The following is a 19,837-nucleotide window of genomic DNA, read 5'->3' as shown; positions in this document are numbered from 1 at the left end:
AAGTCATACATAGAAGCCATGAAAGAAAAGACTGACAATTTAACTACATAAAATAAAAAATGTCTACATGTACAAAAGAAAAATAAAGTCAAAACACAGGAGCACTGGGTGTGGAATCAGGAGACCCGGAAAGTCAAGTTCTCAGTTCAGCTGTGCGAGCCCCTGTGCCCATTTTCTTTTCTGGAATGGGGAGGTGTCTCCCTCACTAGCATTTTTTTAAATTAAATTTACAAAAGCTCCCTCACAAGTTTGACACAAAGACCCAATGAGAATGGATGCAAAGCACTTTGTCATCTCTCCTGAGTCACAGGCACTTGTGGCAGTGTTATTATGCACAGGACACTGCCAGGTGACTCCTGTAGCCTGGGATGGGAGTGGGTCAGGCAGCAATCAATCACTCCATCTGTGGTGGGGAGGCTCTTCCATGTCAGGCTTTAGGGAAAGTGGCCATTGTTCTCTAGGAGAGGGGCCCTTCTCGATGGCTGCCTGGTCTGGCCATCAGCGAGGCATTTTCCCTAGGGAGAGCCTACCCATAAGGCGCATAGACCAAGGAGTGATTTAGGGGTCTCCCCCAAGGCACTGCCCTCCAAAAAGCCTCCTCCCACCATCCACTTCTGGTGCTCCCAAGTCCACCTTAGAGAGTCATATTTTGGGTAGAAATATCTTAACTAAGAAAATACAACCAACCCTAGGAGAAGTAATACATTAAGTCTTGTGGGTTATTTACATTTTGTGGAAGATGTTTTTCGCCAAGAGCAGTGGGGCATGTGTCACTGTGCGGGAAGTGTGCTGGTCTGAAGGTCACCGGGTCTGAGTTCTAGTGCTACTTCTGGCATTGACTTCCTGTATAACTTTGGAGAAGTCACCTTTCTTCTTAGGCTTTTTTTCCCCCATCTGAATCAGGAGGTGGTTGGATTAAATGCTCTATTTTGGTTCATTCATTCATTCGTTCGTTCATTCATTCATTCTACAGATGTGTTTTAAGAACCTACTCTATTCTGGGTTCTGTTGTAATTGCTTGGGCTACAGCAATGAGCAAAACAGACAAAAAGCTCTGTCCTTGTGGAACTTAAATTTTCGTGGGAGGAGTCCATCAATAAACAAGAAATATAATCATAAACTAAATTATATAATATTTGAGGGGAATAGTGCCTTAGGAAAACAAAAACAGAGTAAGGGAGATATTTAGAGTGTGGAGGGGGTTTGGAATTTAAAACGGGGGGACATGTTAGGCTGCACTGAGGAGGTGACATTTGAACAAAGATTTGAAGGCAATGAAGCCATTAACCAAGTTCTTGCGAAGAACATTCCAGACAGAGAAAAGAGCCAGTGAAAAGGCCGTGAGGCAGGAGTAGGCTTGACAAGTATGAGAAAAGCAAGGATGAGGGCAAGGAGGTGACAGAATGAATGGTGGGGACAGACAGTAGAGGGCCTTGGTAGGCTTTTAATCTGCATGAGATGAAGAGCTGTTGGAAGGGTTTATTTGCTTAATACTTTTTTTTTAGAGCAGTTTGAGGTTCCCAGCAAAATTGAGCAGGAGATACAGAGATTTCCCATACACCCCACCCCCACACGTGCAGAGCCTCCCCACCAGTGGGGCATTTGTTACCGTGATGAAACTACACTGACACACCGTCATCACCCGGAGTCCATAGTTGACATCAGGGTTCACTCTTCGGGTTGCACGTTGTATGGATTTGGACAAATGTATGATGACATGTATCCACCATTCTATTATCATACAGAGTATTTTAAAGTCCTAAAAATCCTCTGTGCTGTTGAAGAGTATTGAGTAGACAAGTGGCTTGGGATCTGCCTTTTTGGAATTCTGAGATCCTACTAAATTTGAGGAAAGAGTTAAGAGGCGCCAAAACCAAGCCTCACCTGTTGCCCATTTTGCCTCTGGCTTCCTGATTGTCCCCAAAGCAGATATGAAGCGCCCCCACTCCCTCCTGGTCTCCATCTCTTTGCGCACACACTGCCCTGATTGGAAGACTAAGTGGAGTCCCATAATTCCTCTAGGTGGCAGTGCTGCCTCACACACACAGGCCACCTCTCTATTTTGGTCTCTTCCCAGAACCGCCAGGACTTTCCCGGGGACCTTGTCAGTGAAATCGCTCAGGTGTAGAGAAAACTGCCTCCAATCATCAGGGACATCTCCGGCCTGCTTGCCCTCGTCCCCACAAATCCTCCCTGTTTTATCAGCACTGTCAGGGACTCCCCCCCGCCCCCAAGCAAGACTGCCCCCAGGTCTGTGCCTTAGCACGCTCATCTTGCCTTTTCTGGGAGGCAATGGGTGTAAGGCACAAAGAAAGAGCTGCGGCTTCCTGCCCCCTTCTTTCCCTATTTATTCTTCCCTGTACTTGTTCTTTAAGTCTAAATTGATACGTATTCTACATTTTAAATATTTGATGGTATTCACTCCTGAATACAAATTGAGGGAGGGCAGGAGAAAGGGTCACACACATTTGTCCTGGTCATGCCCATTCCAAGGCAGCACTGGGCTCTGTACACTGCTGCCTCGGACAGAGCCCTGATTCTCCTATGTTTTTAGAAAATGACTGGACCTGCTTCCTCTCCTGGAGTTGACCACTATCTACCTGGTCTTTCTAACTAGAAACAATGTGCCATCATCACTCCTTCCATTCTTCCCTTCTTTCCTCCCTTTCTCATCTCCCACATCTAGCACCAAAAACTGTCAGTTTTACCTTATATAATTTCACAAATCATCCCTCCCCCTTTTCTGCACATCCTCACTGCCTTTGTACATCCAAGGGTAGCAAATATTAAGGCTAAAAGGGTCAAACAGGTGATAACTGAGTGAAGAAGCCTTGTGTGTAAGGCATCAGGGAGGGGTGGGGACTGGTGAACTGGAAAGAATATCAGTGAAACCGAAGCAGATACTTCTCAGCCCCAGTCAGGTGTTGTCATGTGGGAAGGTCAAGGGTGGCCAGTTTTTAAAAGCCAGAAACGTTGTTGTTGTTAACGTGAAATGTACTGAGTAAGTATTGACAGTTCTTCTAAAAATGTTTCAAATAACAGGTAGAACACCATACGTGGCAAATAAAATGCATCCGTGGTCTGAATTCAGCCTGCAGGCTGCCAGTTTTTTGCCTGCTGGTTTGATCCACCATCCTAGTAAGAAGTTGTTTCTTCTTCGGTCCGCCTCTGCCCTCTCCCATTTCCATGCACTTGGCTCACTGTCTCCAGAGCATCTCTCCAATAGCCAAGTAATGGCAGCCCTTTCCACGGACATCTCCCTTGCCACCGCCCTCCGCTGCAAGTTTCCCACAAGATCAAGTCCAGATGCTCTAGACAGGCTGCCAGACTTACCCTCTGACCCCAGGCTCTCTCCACTGGCAAATACACATCAGCAACTTTGTCATTCACTCCCCCACTAGGCTTTCCCCAGGCACCTGGATTCACCCCATTGTAAGGTCTATTCACATGTGTCTCCCTCACTACATTGCGATGGTCCTTGACACAAGTGACCACCTCTTAATCTGTGTATATGTGGGGCCCTGCCACTCAGAAGGTAGCTGGCAAATATTGTTTAAACAAACAAACAAACAAATAACGATTGCTAGTCAAGTCAAGTAGAGCTGTCTTAAGGATGTTTATTTCCTGAGCCATTTATACATAATTAAGACTGGAGTGTCCTTTTGATAAAGACACTTTTCTCCATTCCCCTCATGGGTCCCCATACCCCCAGCTGCAGAGGTGTTGAAAACTGACAAGTGTTCTGGATCCTAGAGTGAGCTGGCCCTTGTTCCAGCCAGGTCTTCTTATGGACAGATGTCTGGGGTTTCTGGAGCTTCCTTAATTCTCTTTCTCTGGAATTTCATTTTTTGAGAAAGTTCCCTTAAAGAACCTGAAAAAGCGAAGGTCAGAGGAGGTTCTGATGACATCAGGACTTGTAGGAGAACCTCAGTCTGTAACATTTGCGGGGGATGGTAGGGACCGAAAAGAAGAACAACAAAACCTTATCTTACTTCCAACCTGCCCCTTCCTCTTTTCTCACAGAAACCCCATGGGGAAGCGAGACCGTATTGCCCCAGTTTAGGGATGAGGGCTCTCCTCCAGCCACAAAGTAAGATGTCCTGCCCAAAACCTAAGGCAACTTTGGGGCACATTCGGGATACCTCCCACTCCTCTCAGGTTTCTCACCCTAGTCAGTTCCCAGTACTTTGCTGCTGTACTGTTTGCAAACACCACTGCCACCATTTTATTTAAGAACTGACTTATGAACATAAGTGCCAAAGAAACACCATGCACGTTATTTTTAATGGCATGGATAGAACTCAGTAATGAACTTTAGCCCCTTCGTGGTGAGTCCACCAGACAGCACGGCGTGTGTTTTCTCACTACACACACAATATGAAGAGCACAACCTTATCTCTAGTGTGTTCTGGCCAAAAAACATTTCACATGCATTCATCAAGACTTTTGATCGAAAGTCCTGTTTATAGGTAGAGGAACAAGCTTAAAATATGCCAAACGGAAGCAACAAGAAAAAAGTAGAAAATGGAACATTCTTCTGAACAATAGCCTGATCTTTCCAGCAGGTCAGGGTATAAAAAAAGGGACTTTGTTAGGGTAAAAGAGATTTAAGAGATATAACCAAGTGAAACGCATGATTTGGGAAACCAGCGCAAAAGGTATCTATGACAACTGTGACAATTTAAATATGGAGTATTTAATCCAACAATTAAATGAAATGAAAACATTGACATGGAAGTTTGGTATAATTAACTAAGAAAAGCAAGTTCAAATCAAAACTGTATGTACAGCATGGTCTCACTTCGGTTAAAGTACATGTATTTACATGCATAAAAACATCTGGAAAGTGCTAGCAGTGGTGATGACAATATGATGTCTATATTTTCTTATTTTTGCTTATCTGTGTTACCTAATTTTCTATGACATGCCTATGTTTATAGTAATGAAAAGTTATTTTAAGAATTGCATGAAAGCCAAACTTCTTAACCCATCATCCACAGCTTTTCTCTGTTACCACCCCCATCCTGCTCTTCTCCAACCTGTTCTCCCGTTCACCTCCAAGCTGTCTGCTCATTGCCCTTCACCTCTGCACACACCTGTCCTCCCACCTTTTTACCTCTCTCACCCCATTTATGCCTTTCTTTAAAGCCTGTCCCAAACTTACCTCTTCTAGATAGCCTGTCCTGCCCTTTGCCCTATGGCCCCAGATTGCTCATTTGTAAAAGGTGGATAATACTACCCAATTCACCCGGATGCTAGGGGTTAAGTGAAATTATGAGATACAAACACCTGGAACAGGGAGGGGCTGGTGCAAAAGCCTGGAGCTCACTTTCCTCATCTGATGCCTGAACTGCCAGGCTTAGACTGGCCTTCCTCCCATTGTATGGTTTTTTGTTTTTTTTAAAGATTTTATTGGGGAAGGAGAACAGGACTTTATTGGGGAACAGTGTGTACTTTCAGGAGGGCTCTGTGAGCGCCCCTGGCCCTGGTGCTACAATTTAAAACATACAATGGAGTGTGTCCTCTCAACCATTGTATGTTTTAAACTGTAGGCACCAGGGCCAGGGGCGCTCAGAGCCCAGGCGGGGTTCTGGGTCTCAGCAGCTGCCTAACCCATATCCACTGCACCTGACCTGTTCTCACCCCTGCTCTCCCACTCAGTCCAGCAGTCACTGGTGAACAAGGCCCATTGGGCTGCTGGTCCGCATTAGCCCCAGCCAGCCCGACATTCACAGGAACACCCCGATCCAAGCGAGGCCTATGCTCTGAGGTCCTAGGCCACCCTGTTTGCCTTCACTTTCTCCCCCTGTAGCTAAGCAAGAACAGCTAATTGTGGTCCCAGAGGCCAGTTCCAGAATGTTGAGGGGTAGGCGGCCCTAACATCTCTCTGCACTTCAGTGCAGGAGGGGCCTTCATACGTTCCAACCTTGGATGGGGCCCCTCGCATTGAAGAGTGTCTGTCCCCTATCCCCACAGGCTCCGTCCAGAGAGCCAGGCATTGTGGGCCAGATGAAAAGGAGGGAAGAGGAACGTGTCGGATTGCTCCAGGTTGGACCACGCAGGCTCCGCTCGCAAGCCCCGCCCCCAGGCACCCCCCGCAACTACTATTGGGCCTTACCTCTCCCGTCAAGGAGCTCGGATCTTGGTTCCCCCAGCAGGGAGGCCTCGCAGCCTGGGGCCTGCATCTTGGACAGCCTCTCCTTCACGCTGCTGAGGTTGCTGTGCAGCCCCCAGGCACTGCAGAGCTTGGGCAGGCTGTTCTCCCGGTCCTTCAGCAGGGAGCTCTCCGTAGTGTCCAAGGGGCAGAATGCCACCTGCAACGGAGCCACAGTGGTGAGAGTGTTGAGAAGAGAGGGGCCCATGCCCCGGAGCGCCAGCCCTGCCCTTGTTAGGAAACCGCTGTGCTGGAGTCTGGCTGCACCTCACACCCGCCTAGCTAGAAGGGTAAGAGTCACAATGTGGGAGAGCAAGGACCATGGGGACATTGAAGCCAGGCTGCCAACTGTCTTTTCTTGGATAGTTCTTTACTTTGAGAAATGTCCTCTGTCTCTTTTTTTGAGTTATAGTATCTTTTTTTTTTATTATTTAATTGGGGAATATTGGGGAATAGTGTGTTTTTCCAGGACCCATCAGCTCCATGTCAGGTGATTGTCTTCAATCTAGTTGTGGAGGGCGCAGCTCACTAGCCCAGGTGGGAATCAGAACCAGTGACCTTGGTGTTGTGAGCACTGCGCTCTAACCAACTGAGCCAACCGGCTGCCCCGAGTTATAGTATCTTATGTGTTTGTAAGAAGACAATGTTTTTTAGGGCCCGCTGGGTGGCACAGGCGGTTAGAACTCCATGCTCTTAACTCCAAAGGCTGCCGGTTCGATTCCCATATGGGCCAGTGGGCTCTCAACAAAAAAAAAAAAAAAAAAAAAAAAAGAAGGCAATGTTTTAAAGTCCTTTGCAAAATTAAAATTGAGAACCTGAAAATGTCTTTTGAAATGATCCTGGCTGGTGAAATCCAGGAATCACTAAAATGGCAGCGCCTCACATTCAGAGGAGGAATGACTGAAACGATCCATCCATTCATGTTCAGAGGAAGAAACGGAGGCCCAGAAAGGGAGAGGATTTGATGAAAGCTGCACAGCGGTGTGGGGTGGGGCAGTGTATGGTTAGATCAGGGCTTTCCTCTGAGCCAGATTATGTTTGAACCCGGCTCTCGGCTCTTCCCTCCCACTTGCTATGTGGTCTGGGTCAACTTACTTTATACCTCCCTACATTCGGCATCTTCATTTACACACTGTGGACAGTAATTCTAATTACCGCTTAGATTTACTTTTGAAGATTACAAGGGAACATAAAATGCCTGGCACATAGAAACTGTTACTTATGATTATTATTTTGGGCCAGTACTTCTCAAAGTAGTGTGCTCTGTGTACCCCTAGGGGATCCCTGAAATACAGAGGGTGCAAAAAAAGTGTATACACATTTTTTTTAGCATGCTAAAATTTTTTTAACTTTTTTTGTTAGTTTTACGTGTACAAAACAATGTAATAGACATTTATCATTTATGTCCCTCACACAGTGTGTATACATATTTTAAGAAAGGAAAGAAACTGTATTAAAATTACGCAGATGGTAACCACTTTGAGCACCTCTTGTAACTGCAGAAGTCAAACGTGACTTATATTCATCTACATTGTCGGTATATATTATTACAATTAAAACAGTTTTTTCCTTTCTTAAAATGTGTATACCTTTTTTTGGCACCCTCTGTATTTTGACCCCGCAGACCCCCTGAAAAGTAGGGTCCACTCAAAAGTGTAAGAGAGAAACCAATGGATTCTCATGTAACCTAGTGTGAAAAGTTCACTGATACAAATCTGTAACCTACATAAATAAATGCTTTTGGGGAGGAGATTTTTAAGAGGGTAGAAGTGACCTGAGACTCAAATGTTTGAGAATCACTAGTTTTGGACTCTGTCGATAGTCCCCGGAGCTAGGCTAGGCTCTGTCGATAGTCCCCGGAGCCTTTCCCAGGCTGGCTGTCCATATCTGCCTGGCCTCACCCGTCCCCACCCATGGTTCCACAGTCATGTCCCAGCTAACATCAGGGTGTGGGTATGAAGGATGAATAAATATGAAGAACTTGAAGCTGAGTCTCTGCCTTCTTCAGCCCCACTCTGTGCTCACTACAACAGTAAAGATAAGGGCAGTGGGGTCTTCCTCAGGTAGCGAGCTGTGGAAAGGACTTGGAGGGGTGCTGGTTGTATCAGGGGGCCCCTCTGTCTCAGGCCTCCCCCCATAATCTGAGAATATACCAACCACCCTCAGCTAGGCCCATGAGAAGCTCTCCCAAGCAGCTCACCAGGAATTTGCCTTTCTGGTTATTCTTGGTGTGTCTGTAGAGCCTGCGAAGCTGCTTTGCCTCCAGTTCTGAGAAGAGGGAGACAAATCTCCAGAGCATCCTGCAGGGGAGAAACCTGAGACTGAGGGAGGTGGAGCATGGCTCCTCTCCTTCCAGCATTCGTCTTCTGGCCAGGACCCACCCAAGGAGAAATGGGCCACAGGCTACCTCCTTGGTTTTGGGTTGGGGACATGGAGAGGTGGAAATTTGCCAGGCCCTGAATACCCCTTCCTGGTGATGAGCCCCCACACCACACAGCAGTTGTTCAATCACAGGTCATTCTCCTCAGGGTCAGGAGAGTTCTTTGTCTACTGTGTATACAGCCACAATGAATCAATGCTACCCTGAATGACTAGAGAACCCTGCTCTCTCTACCCCGTCGTCACCAAGCTCACTCCAGGATCCTGACTCTTTCACATGAAGAAGAACTAAGGGATCTTGAGTGAGGTGTGACCTTGAATCTAGAGGGGGTGACCCAGGAGTGGGTGTAGTGGGAAGGGCAAGGAAGCTGCCCTACTTCTTCCAGTGCTTGATTTCCCAGGCTCGGCAGCAGTGCTGCAGAAAGGTGTTGATGTGGTCCCCTAGGACCACCAGGCTCTGCTTCGTGTACTTCAGCTTCTTCTTCTGCGGAAGTTCCTTGGGCAGGTGCAACTTTCGCAGGAACTTCTTCAGTGGCCTTAGATATTCTTTACACTGAGGAGGCGACAGGTAAAGTGAGGGTCCATAGGAGAAAAAAAGAGGCAGATGGGCAGCTCCAGATTGGCCCAGCTGCAGTTCTTGTAGCCCAGGAAGCATTACACATGTTAAGTGAGGAGGCTCCACTCAACCTCTTATCCCACTTTCCCAAGAGTATGACAGGTGGGGCGATGAGCTATGGGTCTGAGGTCTGCCAATTTCTCACCCCTGAGCTGGCCCCGTACTCACAATTTTGAAAGTATCCTGATCCAGGCCCTTGGCATGGCGCACAAGTGAGTCTGCCGCAGGGATGGTGCTGGAGCTCTTCTCTAAGCAGGGCACATCTGTCACCTGGGAGGAAACTGGTCAGCTGGGGGACTTGGGATACTGCTCCTGAGGTTCAGTGCTGGACAACGACGGGTCCAAATGCCAGCCAAAGCCCTTCTCCATTTTCCCTACGACCCCTTCCTTGACCCAGCACTGAGGCAAGGGAGCCTTGGGCAAAGAAACCCATCTCTGAGAATCCCTGTTTAGAAAACCTAGAATGCCCAACCCATTTCTTTTATAATACTTACAGCATAGTATTCTAGCTAGCTTTTCAAAGCACTTGATAAACATGAATTCACTTTATGCTCCCACAAATTCTGTGAGCTTAGATATCATTATCCTTGCTTAGAGATGAGAGCACCTGGGCACCAAGGTATGTAAGCAACTCCTTGGGGGGAGTCAGCAGGGATTCATTTACTCATTCCTTCAGCAAACACTTATTGAGTGCCTAAGTCACAGGCGCACCTCTTTGTTTCCCTAACCCTTAGCATCACACCATGCTAATGGGCACTCAAAAATGTGTGTTGGTGATGGTAATGATAGGAAAGACTTTTCTGATAGCAAAAGTGGGGGGCGGTGAAGCTGAAAATGAATGAAGACAAAGTGACTGTGAAATAACACTTGAAGTCAGAGCACAGGATTAAATGGACATGGCTAGATTTGCACCCAACTTTTCAAAAGCCTCTCAGAAAAGTGAGCATTAATTTCTGCCTGTGTTCTGGGCGAACGAGGAAGACCCAGACCCAGACCACTCTGTAGGGAGAGACCAAGGAAAGGGAGGGAGGTAGATGGGGAGGGTGTGAGACAAGCTCCTCCAGGTCTCAGAGAGGGTACTCTGGCTGGTCAGCTTTATAAACATACCACACACACCACACAACCACGTACACAGACCATAATGCACGTGTACACACACACACACACACACACACACACACACACACACACACACCAGAACCCTTGTGTCTTCATAACCAACAATCATCTTGCCAGGAATATGTGTCCTTGATAAACATCTATTTGAATTAATCTTCTCTTGTTCTTTTGGTCTCTGGCTAACTCATGTACCCCACCAATTTTCCTTCTCCTCTTCCTTGAATTTCATATTCTCCGCTTTCTAAAACCAGCCCCTCAAGGACCCTCCTCTCCTCCCTCCCTCACAGCCCCAGTGGCTTCACCTTCTCTAGTGGCTTGTCCACTTCATCCCCTTGCCCATCTGAGGCCTCCATCTCAACAGGTGCCCTGGTGAGCTCTAGAGTGGCACTCCTCACGTCCCCTCAGGCTTCTGACTACTGCTTCTGTGACCTGAGTGTCTCAGGGAGTGGGCAAGTTGGCTCCAGAATCCAGAGCAAAACCATGGCAACTGCCAACACAGAGCTGCCCCTCCCCCCTTCCATGCCCTCATTCCTAGAGGTGGACACCAGCCATCTCCTTCAACTAGGAACTGGACTAGAGAAGTAAGCCAGATGTGTGTGGAAGACCCAGGACTCGGTCAGAGACCACAGCTGGCCAGGAGAAGCTTGTACCCCTTCTCCCAAAAGAACTGTCCGATGCTGTTGATTTTGAACTCTGATAAGGCTTTTGAAGTAATTTTCCTGCGTGTGTACCATTCATGCTTCCTCAGTTACACCGCGGCATCCCCGAGTGAGAACCAGAGTTTATCCCGTTCCTTTCCGGATTGGGGACAAACGACTAGAGGTTGCCCTGAGAAAATGGAATACAATAAATCTCTACTGAGCTAGATCTTCTCTTCTATCCCCAGTAGCCTCCAGGAAATTAATAAGCCAATTGTGTTGCATGTTGGGTGGGGGGGGTGTGATGGTGTTTTTAGGGGAGTGTGCAAAAATACTAGCCATCACGTATCATCTCAAGTAACCATCACAACAGTCTTCCCTGGGTATGATCCCACTTCATAGAAGAGGAGCCGGAATGTAACTTGCCTTAGGTCCGCACTAAGTGGGGCGCGGTGGTTTGGGTCAGATTCCGACAGCTCTGGTTTTCCCCACGGGCGCCCCCCTCTGGAGATCAGAGTAAGCGCAGCCGGCGGGGTCCCGGCGTTTCCCGGGCGGGCTTGGCCCCGACGCCCTCACAGGCGTTGGGAGACTCCGCGTCCAAGCCTCTAACGCGGCACCCGGGCCCCCTCGCGTTCTTCATCAGCGTGCTCGGCAAGTTACGGGCGGTGCTGAGACTATTGCAGGCTCCGTTTACTCACTTAACCCGCATCTTTTTCGCTGGAATTCTGAACTCCATCTTCTGGCCCTTGCCTTCGCGTCCTCTGGGTCAGGGTTCCCGTTTTCTTCTCTGACTTCGCGGGCATCCAATGGCCAATGGAACCAGAGCCGGGGCTTTGGTCCTGCCGCTCGGTCCTCCCAGGCCTCCCCACCGCCATCTGGCGGCGGTACCCACACATGACAGGATCATTGTGGCTCTTGGGGACAATGTGGCTCTGCCTCCGATGTCTGTTCTCTGAGCATTAAGTCAGGATTATTTTGCAGCTATTAAGAAGGATAATTATATTGGCAGGAGTGAAGGAGAAGAAGCTCTCATACACTTTATTGGGAATGATAATTGGTAAACAATGTATGTGGTAATGCAAAATGTTAAATGTGAATTTCTTTTGACCTACAAATTCGATTTCTATAAATTAGTCCTAAGGCGAGAAGATGTATGTATGAGGACTGTTACAGTGACAATTTAGAAACAACTGAGGTGTCATCAACGTGTGTTACATGCCGTTGAGCCGGTTCTGACTCCTGGCGACCTATAAATGAGGGATGTCCACACTGTCCTGCCCTTAAAAACCTTTCTCAGTTCCTGTAGACTCATGCCTATCGCTTCTTTCATGGCGTCTATCCGTCTTCATATTTGGTCTCATATTTGGTCTTTTTCTGCTACCTTCTATTCTTGCCAGCATTACTGTCTTTTCCAAAGAACCCTGCCTTCTCATGATGTGCCTGAAGTAGGACAGCTTCAGTTTTGTCATTTTTGACTTCATGATGTTTCAGGCTTCATTTGCTCTAGTACTCACTTGTTCATCTTTCTGGCAATCTGGGGTATCTGTAGAGCTCTCCTCCAATACCAGATTTCAAATGAATCTATGTTTTTCCTATCAGCCTTCTTCACTGTCCAATCTTCACGTCCATAGTAATTGGGAATACGAGGGTGTGAATGATCTTGGCTTTGGTGTCTAATGACACATCTGTGCTCTGATGATTTTTTCTAATTCTTCCCTTGCTCTCCTTCCAAGTCTCAGCCTTTTCTTGATTTCTTGGCAGCAGTCTCCATTTGAATTGATGACGAACCAAGGTAAACGAAATCTTTAACAATTTCAATGTCTCCATTGTCTATGTTAAAGTCGTGTATTTCTCCTGTAGTCATGGTTTTTGACTCATTGATGTTCCAATGCAATCCTGCATTGGCACGTTCTTCTTTCACTTTCATGAGGTCTTTTCAAGTCACGGCTACTTTCTGTCAGTAAGATGGTGTCATCCGCATATCCTACATTATTGGTATTTCTTCCACCAATTTGCACTCCTTCCTTTGAGTGTAGCCCAGGTTTTCATATAATATGTTAATACACTCTTGTCTGACACCTTTGCCTATAGGAAACCATTCTGTCTCTCCATATTCTGTCCTGACAGTGGTTTCCTGTCCACAGTACAGGTTACACATCAGGACAGTCAAGTGCTGGGGCACACCAATTTCTTTCAGAGAAACCCATAACTTTTCATGATCCATGCAATTGAAAGTTTTACTGTAGTCACTAAAACATTGTCTAAACATCTTCTTGAAATTCCTTGGGGCACTCCAGTATCCAATGAATGTTTTCAATTTGATCTCAAGTACCTCTGCCTTTTGTGAATCCAGCTTGGACGTCTGGCATTTCTTGCTCCATATGAGGTAGAAGCCTTTGTTGTGTCACTTTGAGCATCACTTTATTTGCATGGGAAATTAGAGCAATGGTCTTATAGTTACTGCACTCCTTGACATCGTCTTTCTTGAAGATTGGATTGTATGTTGAACATTTCCAGTCTTTGGTTTTTCCATATTTGTTGACATATTCTTGTTAGGATTTTGACAGAGTCAGTCTCTGTGGCTTAAAACAATTCAATTGGTATCCCATCTACCCTTGGTGATTTATTTCTTCCCAGTACTTTCAGGGCAGCTTTCTAGAATTACAGGTTCGTCCTCATAGGACTCTTCTTCAAAGATATCTGTCATTCTTTTTTCTCTTCTGTATAGATTTTCAGTGTACTGTTTCGACCTTCCCTTTATGTTTTCCTGATCAGATAATGTGCTTTCTTGGTCATTTGGCATTCCTGGTCTAGGTTTGAATTTCTCTTTTATTTCTTAAACCTTCTGATAGAGAGATCTCTTGTTTTTCCTTTTTTGTTGTTCTCTTCCATCTCCTTACATTGACTATTACAATAGTTCTCTTTATCTCTATGTGATAGTCCTTGGAAAACTGTGTTCAGGATTCTAATCCTGTCATCCATAGGAAAGGGTAAATAAATTGTGATACACCCATCCTTAAAAACACTACTCTATTAAATATTAAAGTTTAAATTAATTTTTAAAAATATGTTACTACTGAAACACTACTAGATGTTAAAATACTACTCTACATCTATATAATACAAATTAAAAATTTTAAAATTTAAATCACTATATATTTAATGACATGGAAAACAAGAATTAAAACAGTATATACGGTACAATCCCATTTTTGAAAGTATGTATTTATATAAGCATACAAAAACATCTTGAAAGATACACTGCAAAATATCAAGTGTGATTTTTCACCTCTTTGCATATTGTCTGCATTTAAAAAATTAATGAATATACATTCACAGTAAGATAAAAAAGGATAGCTGTGACTGCTTTTAAAAGCTACTCATAAGAAATAAATAACATCATTAAAATATTGTGTAATGCTAAGTTTAAAAACAGAACACAAAAGAGTATTGCATTGTAAGTCATACTTAGGTAAGTGAAAATGAATATGGTCCAAGACTGGAAGAAACACGGTGAAAAAAAGAAACATGGTCTTGAAGATAGATAGATAGATCAATAGAGAGATCAATAGACATTACATATCCATTTCTCCCCCTGCCCAAAATAATACCTACAATTCAGAAGGGTGAAATAAGTGTCAGAACCTCAAAGCTAGATAAGATTCCTTACCCCACTCCACCCCCGTTTTTTCCTCCCCAAGCCTCCAGCAAGTCCTATCCTATTCCCATAATGGTTTTATTATCAACCACAGGGAATAGCCTGTAATGATTATTGAACTGAACAGCAGTCAGGAATAATGGCTCAACACTCAACATTAACTAAGACGAAACAAAGATCCATTGCCTTTGGGAGACAGTCTTCAAAATCCAGTTGGTCAGCATAAAATGACTGTATAGGGCAAGTTAACTCATTCAATAGGGTCATTCCTCCAATATTTAATTGGAAAAAAAACCACAACCTATATGTCCTGTACTTAGGTTGGTGGGGTAAAGGTGGGGTGTAGGACTGTTCATTTGTCTGCCCTCCACTTTATGCAGACTGGAGTGTCCCTTGATGATACGAACTGGTTTCATAATCATCATGGCTCACCCTCACTCCTCACTGCACATGATAGAGCTCATGAAACCTCTTGTTGTATGACCTGAATTCAGTGGACATGGAAAACCATTCTTAGCACCTACTGCCTACACTTCCTCTCATAGACTTGAAGATCTTTCCTTCTCTTTCTCTGGGTTAAGCAGTGACTCAGAGACTTTCTGAACAACCTCTCCTCTATCCCTTTCTTTGATAAGAAATCCAAGGGTGGGCCGGCCTGGTGGCTAGACGGTTAGAGCTCCATGCTCCTAACTCCGAAGGTTGCCGGTTTGATTCCCGCATGAGCCAGTGGGCTCTCAACCACAAGGTTGCCAATTCAAGCCCTCGACTCCCGCAAGGGATGGTGGGCTGTGCCCCCTGCAACTAGCAATGGCAACTGTACCTGGAGCTGAGCTGCGCCCTCCACAACTAAGATTGAAAGGACAACAACTTGACTTGGAAAAAAGTCCTGGAAGTACACACTGTTCTCCAATAAAGTCCTGTTCCCCTTCCCCAATAAAATCTTTAAAAAAAAAAAAAAAAGAAATCCAAGGGTGTCTTAACATTGCCAAAAGAAGCCTCTTGATCTTGCTCTGAATTATCCAATGGGAATTGTATCGATTCTCCAAGGAAGGGGGGGGGGGCGTTCAAATTCCTGTCACAGCTAGATTGCTGGGTCTGTAGGGCATGTAACAGCTCCCAGCTGAGGGCTAAGGCATTTCTTGTCCAAGGACACCAGGGTCTGAATCACTATCTAAGGCGGAGTCTTTTTTTTTTTTTTATTAATTAATTTATTTATTAGTTTCAGGTGTACAAAACAAGGTAATACTTAGACGTTCATCATTTATATCCCTCATACTGTGAACCCCCCTCCCCCCATCCACTATCCCTCCGACCTCACACTGAACCATCACATTATATATATAAAATTATAGTTGGCATTCATTAATGTTTAGCTTCTGATGTACAATGCCATGATCAGGTATCCACAGTATCCCTGAGGTGGTCTCCCAAATAGGACGCATGTCCATCGGATACCCAACAAAATCTTTACAACATTATAGAATACCTTCCCCAAATTAATTTTCAAAAGAAAAACCCTGAAGCCATCTTGTGGTTACCAGCTGCTTCCAAATCCCTTCACCTTTCCCCTTATCCCCAACCCCCTCCCACACACCCATCTAACCACTCTCGGTTTTTTCTCTGCGTCCCCAAAACTGACTCTGATTAGTTCATTCACATAGTCTTTTCTTTAGATTCCATATATAAGTGAGATCATATGGTACTTGTCTTTCTCTTTCTGACTTATTTCACTTAACATAATGTTCTCTAGATCCATCCATGTTGCTGCAAATGATAAGATTTCTTTCTTCTTTATGGCTGCGTAATACTCCATTGTATAAATGTACCACAGCTTCTTAATCCAGTCATCTACCGATGGGCATTTTGGTTGTTTCCATATCTTGGCTATTGTGTAAAGTGCTGCAATAAACATAGGAGTGCATACAGATTTTTGAATTGGAGTTTTGGATTTCTCCGGGTAGATTAAGGCGGAGTCTTTTAATGTGGGACCCACTGTTGGGCTTGAGAGTCAACAACCCCTTTGAAAGTCTTAACTAGTTGTATGTGAGGACTCATCCTTCAGCAGGTAATCAGAGAGGTCTGTAGTCCCACAAAAATTAGGAATCAGTGATCCTAAGGGTCTAACCTAAGGGTGTGGACCTTCTCAGCAGTCACTTTTCGGATGGGTCATAAATCTGAGCTCATGGAAGCCTTCAAATAGAGACACTGTGAGAAATGCCAACAACAGGACTAGTCTGGAGAGAAACAGGATAGAGGAAAAAGGGTGTTTGTTTCTGTTTTTGTTTTAAATTGGGGAATATTGAGGAACAGTGTATTTTTCCAGGATATCAAGTCGTTGTTTTTCAGTCTAGTTGTGGAGGGCACAGCTCACCGGTCCATGTGGGAATCGACCCGGCGACCTTGGTGTTATGAGCATTGCACTCTAACCAACTGAGCCATCTGGTCACCTCTGAGGAAGGGGGTTTTAGGCGTAACTAACCATATTCCAGACCTAACCCAAGAAACCAGGGACTCAGCAGAAGGCCAGTGAGATCCTTAATCATCTCCAGTAAAGCTGAAGTACTGTGTCCCCCGCCAGTAGCCTACATCCAGCCCTCACCAGTGGGAAGGAAGCTCATCCTGCACTAACACAAGGGTGAGAAACTGTCAGGACTGGACCTACAGGCATGCCTTTCCCATCCTCCTTGGCAGGACATAGGTACATCACTGCGTGCGGATAAGGAGCATCTCCTTATTTCCCCTCCTCTCAGAATAGTCCGCAAAAATGCTTGGTACTTTTTTCTTCATTCTTATCTGATATATACTATAATTTTCCATTTAATGGAGCCCTGGTTTAATTTCACTTTTATTTTTTTGTAGCAATGTTTCAATTTGAGTTTCATGTGCTCTAAAAATATCTTGTCAGGGTATCAAAATAACACAGCAGAATGGCATCCTCAGGAATTCAGAGCGTGTTTCTAAACAGTCTAATGATACACAAGATTCTGCAATCGTGTCAAATTGCTGGGCCTAATGATTTCCACTTGGCTCTTTCTGGAAGGTGTTCTTTTCTAAAATGGGATTCAGGGAGAAGAGCAGGAGAGAATTGTACAGTTAATGAATATTGGAGCTGGGAAGGATTTTGGAGAGAAAAACATTCCACCCCCAAATTTGCAGGAAGTTCTCCCCAAAGGAGCTAGAAATCCAAAGAATAGAATAAGAAAAGGGAATGGTAGTAACTTTATAGCAAGGAAGCCTGGTCGACACTACATTAACCTAGTGATGAAAGTTAATGTTACCAATAATGTCACGTGGGTATCATGTACTCCTAGATATGATGTGTGATTATAAGAGCAGTCTTCTTTTATAAAAAACCCATAACCCAGTCTAATCATAAGAAAAACATCAAACTCACATTGGGAGATGTTCTACATGATATCTGGCCAGTACTCTTCAAGATTGCCAAGGTCATGAAAAAACAAGGAAAGACCGACAAGAAACAATCACAGATTAGGGAAAACTGGGGAGACGTGACAACTAAATGCAATATGACACTCTGACGTGGATCTTGAAACAGAAAGTGAATATCAATGGAAAAATGGGTGAAATCCCAATAAAGCCTGGAGTTTTGATAATAATAATATACAAATGTCAATTTCTTAGCCTTGACAAATGTACCATGATAATATAAGCTGTGAACAATGGTGGAAATTGATTTGGGAGATACGGGAACTCTACACAATCTTTGCAACTTTTCTGTCAATCTAAGCATATTTCCAAACAACAACAAAATTATTATTTTTTTAAATCTGAATTACATGGCCTTTGGTCTGACCCAGGGAACAAACATATCCTTAATGTTCTGAGATTTCTGTTTAAGGGAATATAATTATATGGTTGATCTGTGCCACTTGGCAGAGTGTGTTTCAAGGAATCTTTATCTCCATTGGCAAAGCAACAATAACACCTTTTCTCTATGTTCTGCTAGTCCACAAAAAAGAGATGCATTCGGGAATCTGGTTCCAGGAAAGACATTCTCCCTTAAGCTGTTTCAGTAGGAACAAAACTGACTTCCTTTCCGGGGCTGCACTCTGGGAAGAATTACTTGTGGATACTTCATTTATGCAACAATAAAATATTGATGGCAAGTGCAACTCTGTGCAGAACTCTGACCTGAGTAGTTGCATAAGAAAGGAAAACAGATACAAGGGAAAGAAGCAAACAGGTACCATTTGGAAGGAGTTTAAAATTAGTGCAAAGAATCATAACAAATCTGTCATGATTGTACAAGTGGGTGACATCTCTATAATTACAAAGTTCCCATGCTTCAGGTTGAATCCCAAGGGCTTGTGAGAAGCAGAGCATGGAGGCTGAGAAGTGTTAGGTAGGAATGGTTTCCTAAAATAAATAATTGAGAGGCCAAATTTGATAGATTTTAAAAGAGTGATTAGCTTTTCTCTCCGTAGAAAGAATAGCATAGGCAAAGTCGTGGAGGTGGTAAAAAGGGAAGAATTGTGTGGAGGAAAAGAATCACATGAGTTTGACTTAACTGGAGGAGCTAGATTCAAGAGAAGAGATGAAAGTGTTAAGGAAGGCAGCCACCCAAGCCAAGGGCAGCCTCTCCTACCTCATCTGCACGTGTAGAAGTAAGTCACGTGAGTTAAAGATGAGAGATGGGCTAGGGGAGGGGAGAGGGAACAAAAGGGAAAGGGTAAGGGAACACTAATAAAGGGCATGGCAAAGTGAGGTGTTGGAGGGAATCGTTTCTCCACCTACTGGGTTCACAATAAACAATTCCTCACCTGTGAAAGAGAGCAAGACTTTGTGTTTATAGCATTAGTCTGTATACCTTGAGTGAAATAGAGAATTCATTTACCAAATACATACTGAGCGCTTACACTGTGCCAGCCACTGTGTTAGACTAGGGATACAGACGTCAGTAAAACAGGCCCAGTCTCTGCCCTTGGGTAGTTTACTGACTAATGGGGGAGAAAGATGCCAGTCAAGTTCTCCCAGAAATTTATAATTATAGTAACAAATATGGCATCAGGTATAACAAGTGCTATAACAAGGGGACGTGCTGACCAAACAAATCTCCAGATTACTAATACTAATTTAGTTTTCCAGCTTCTCTGATGTGGGAAGGGGGAAATCTTTAATAGGGACCAAGAATATATATATCCTGGAAGAAATTTCTCCTATATAAGAGGCAATAAATATATGATATATATCCTTCATGGGCTACTTTTTCAGTTTAAAAATTCAACTTTATCGAGGTAAATTTTATATGAATT

General features: G+C 44.5%; 1 protein-coding gene across 1 annotated transcript; it reads right to left on the bottom strand.

Annotated features, from left to right (window-relative positions):
- Window positions 1-3,785: 3,785 nt before the first annotated feature.
- Window positions 3,786-10,621, bottom strand: CHCT1 (CHD1 helical C-terminal domain containing 1; the record flags this gene model as incomplete). Its single annotated transcript, XM_081029022.1, has 6 exons — window positions 3,786-3,871; window positions 6,119-6,314; window positions 8,355-8,454; window positions 8,911-9,086; window positions 9,318-9,419; window positions 10,571-10,621. The coding sequence occupies 6 exons, from the start codon at window positions 10,619-10,621 to the stop codon at window positions 3,786-3,788; spliced, it is 711 nt and encodes a 236-aa protein (XP_080885148.1).
- Window positions 10,622-19,837: the final 9,216 nt, after the last annotated feature.

This window comes from Rhinolophus hipposideros, assembly GCF_964194185.1.
Source record: "Rhinolophus hipposideros genome assembly, chromosome: 20".
NCBI lineage: Eukaryota > Metazoa > Chordata > Mammalia > Chiroptera > Rhinolophidae > Rhinolophus > Rhinolophus hipposideros.
This window is presented reverse-complemented; position numbering and strand designations above follow the sequence as displayed.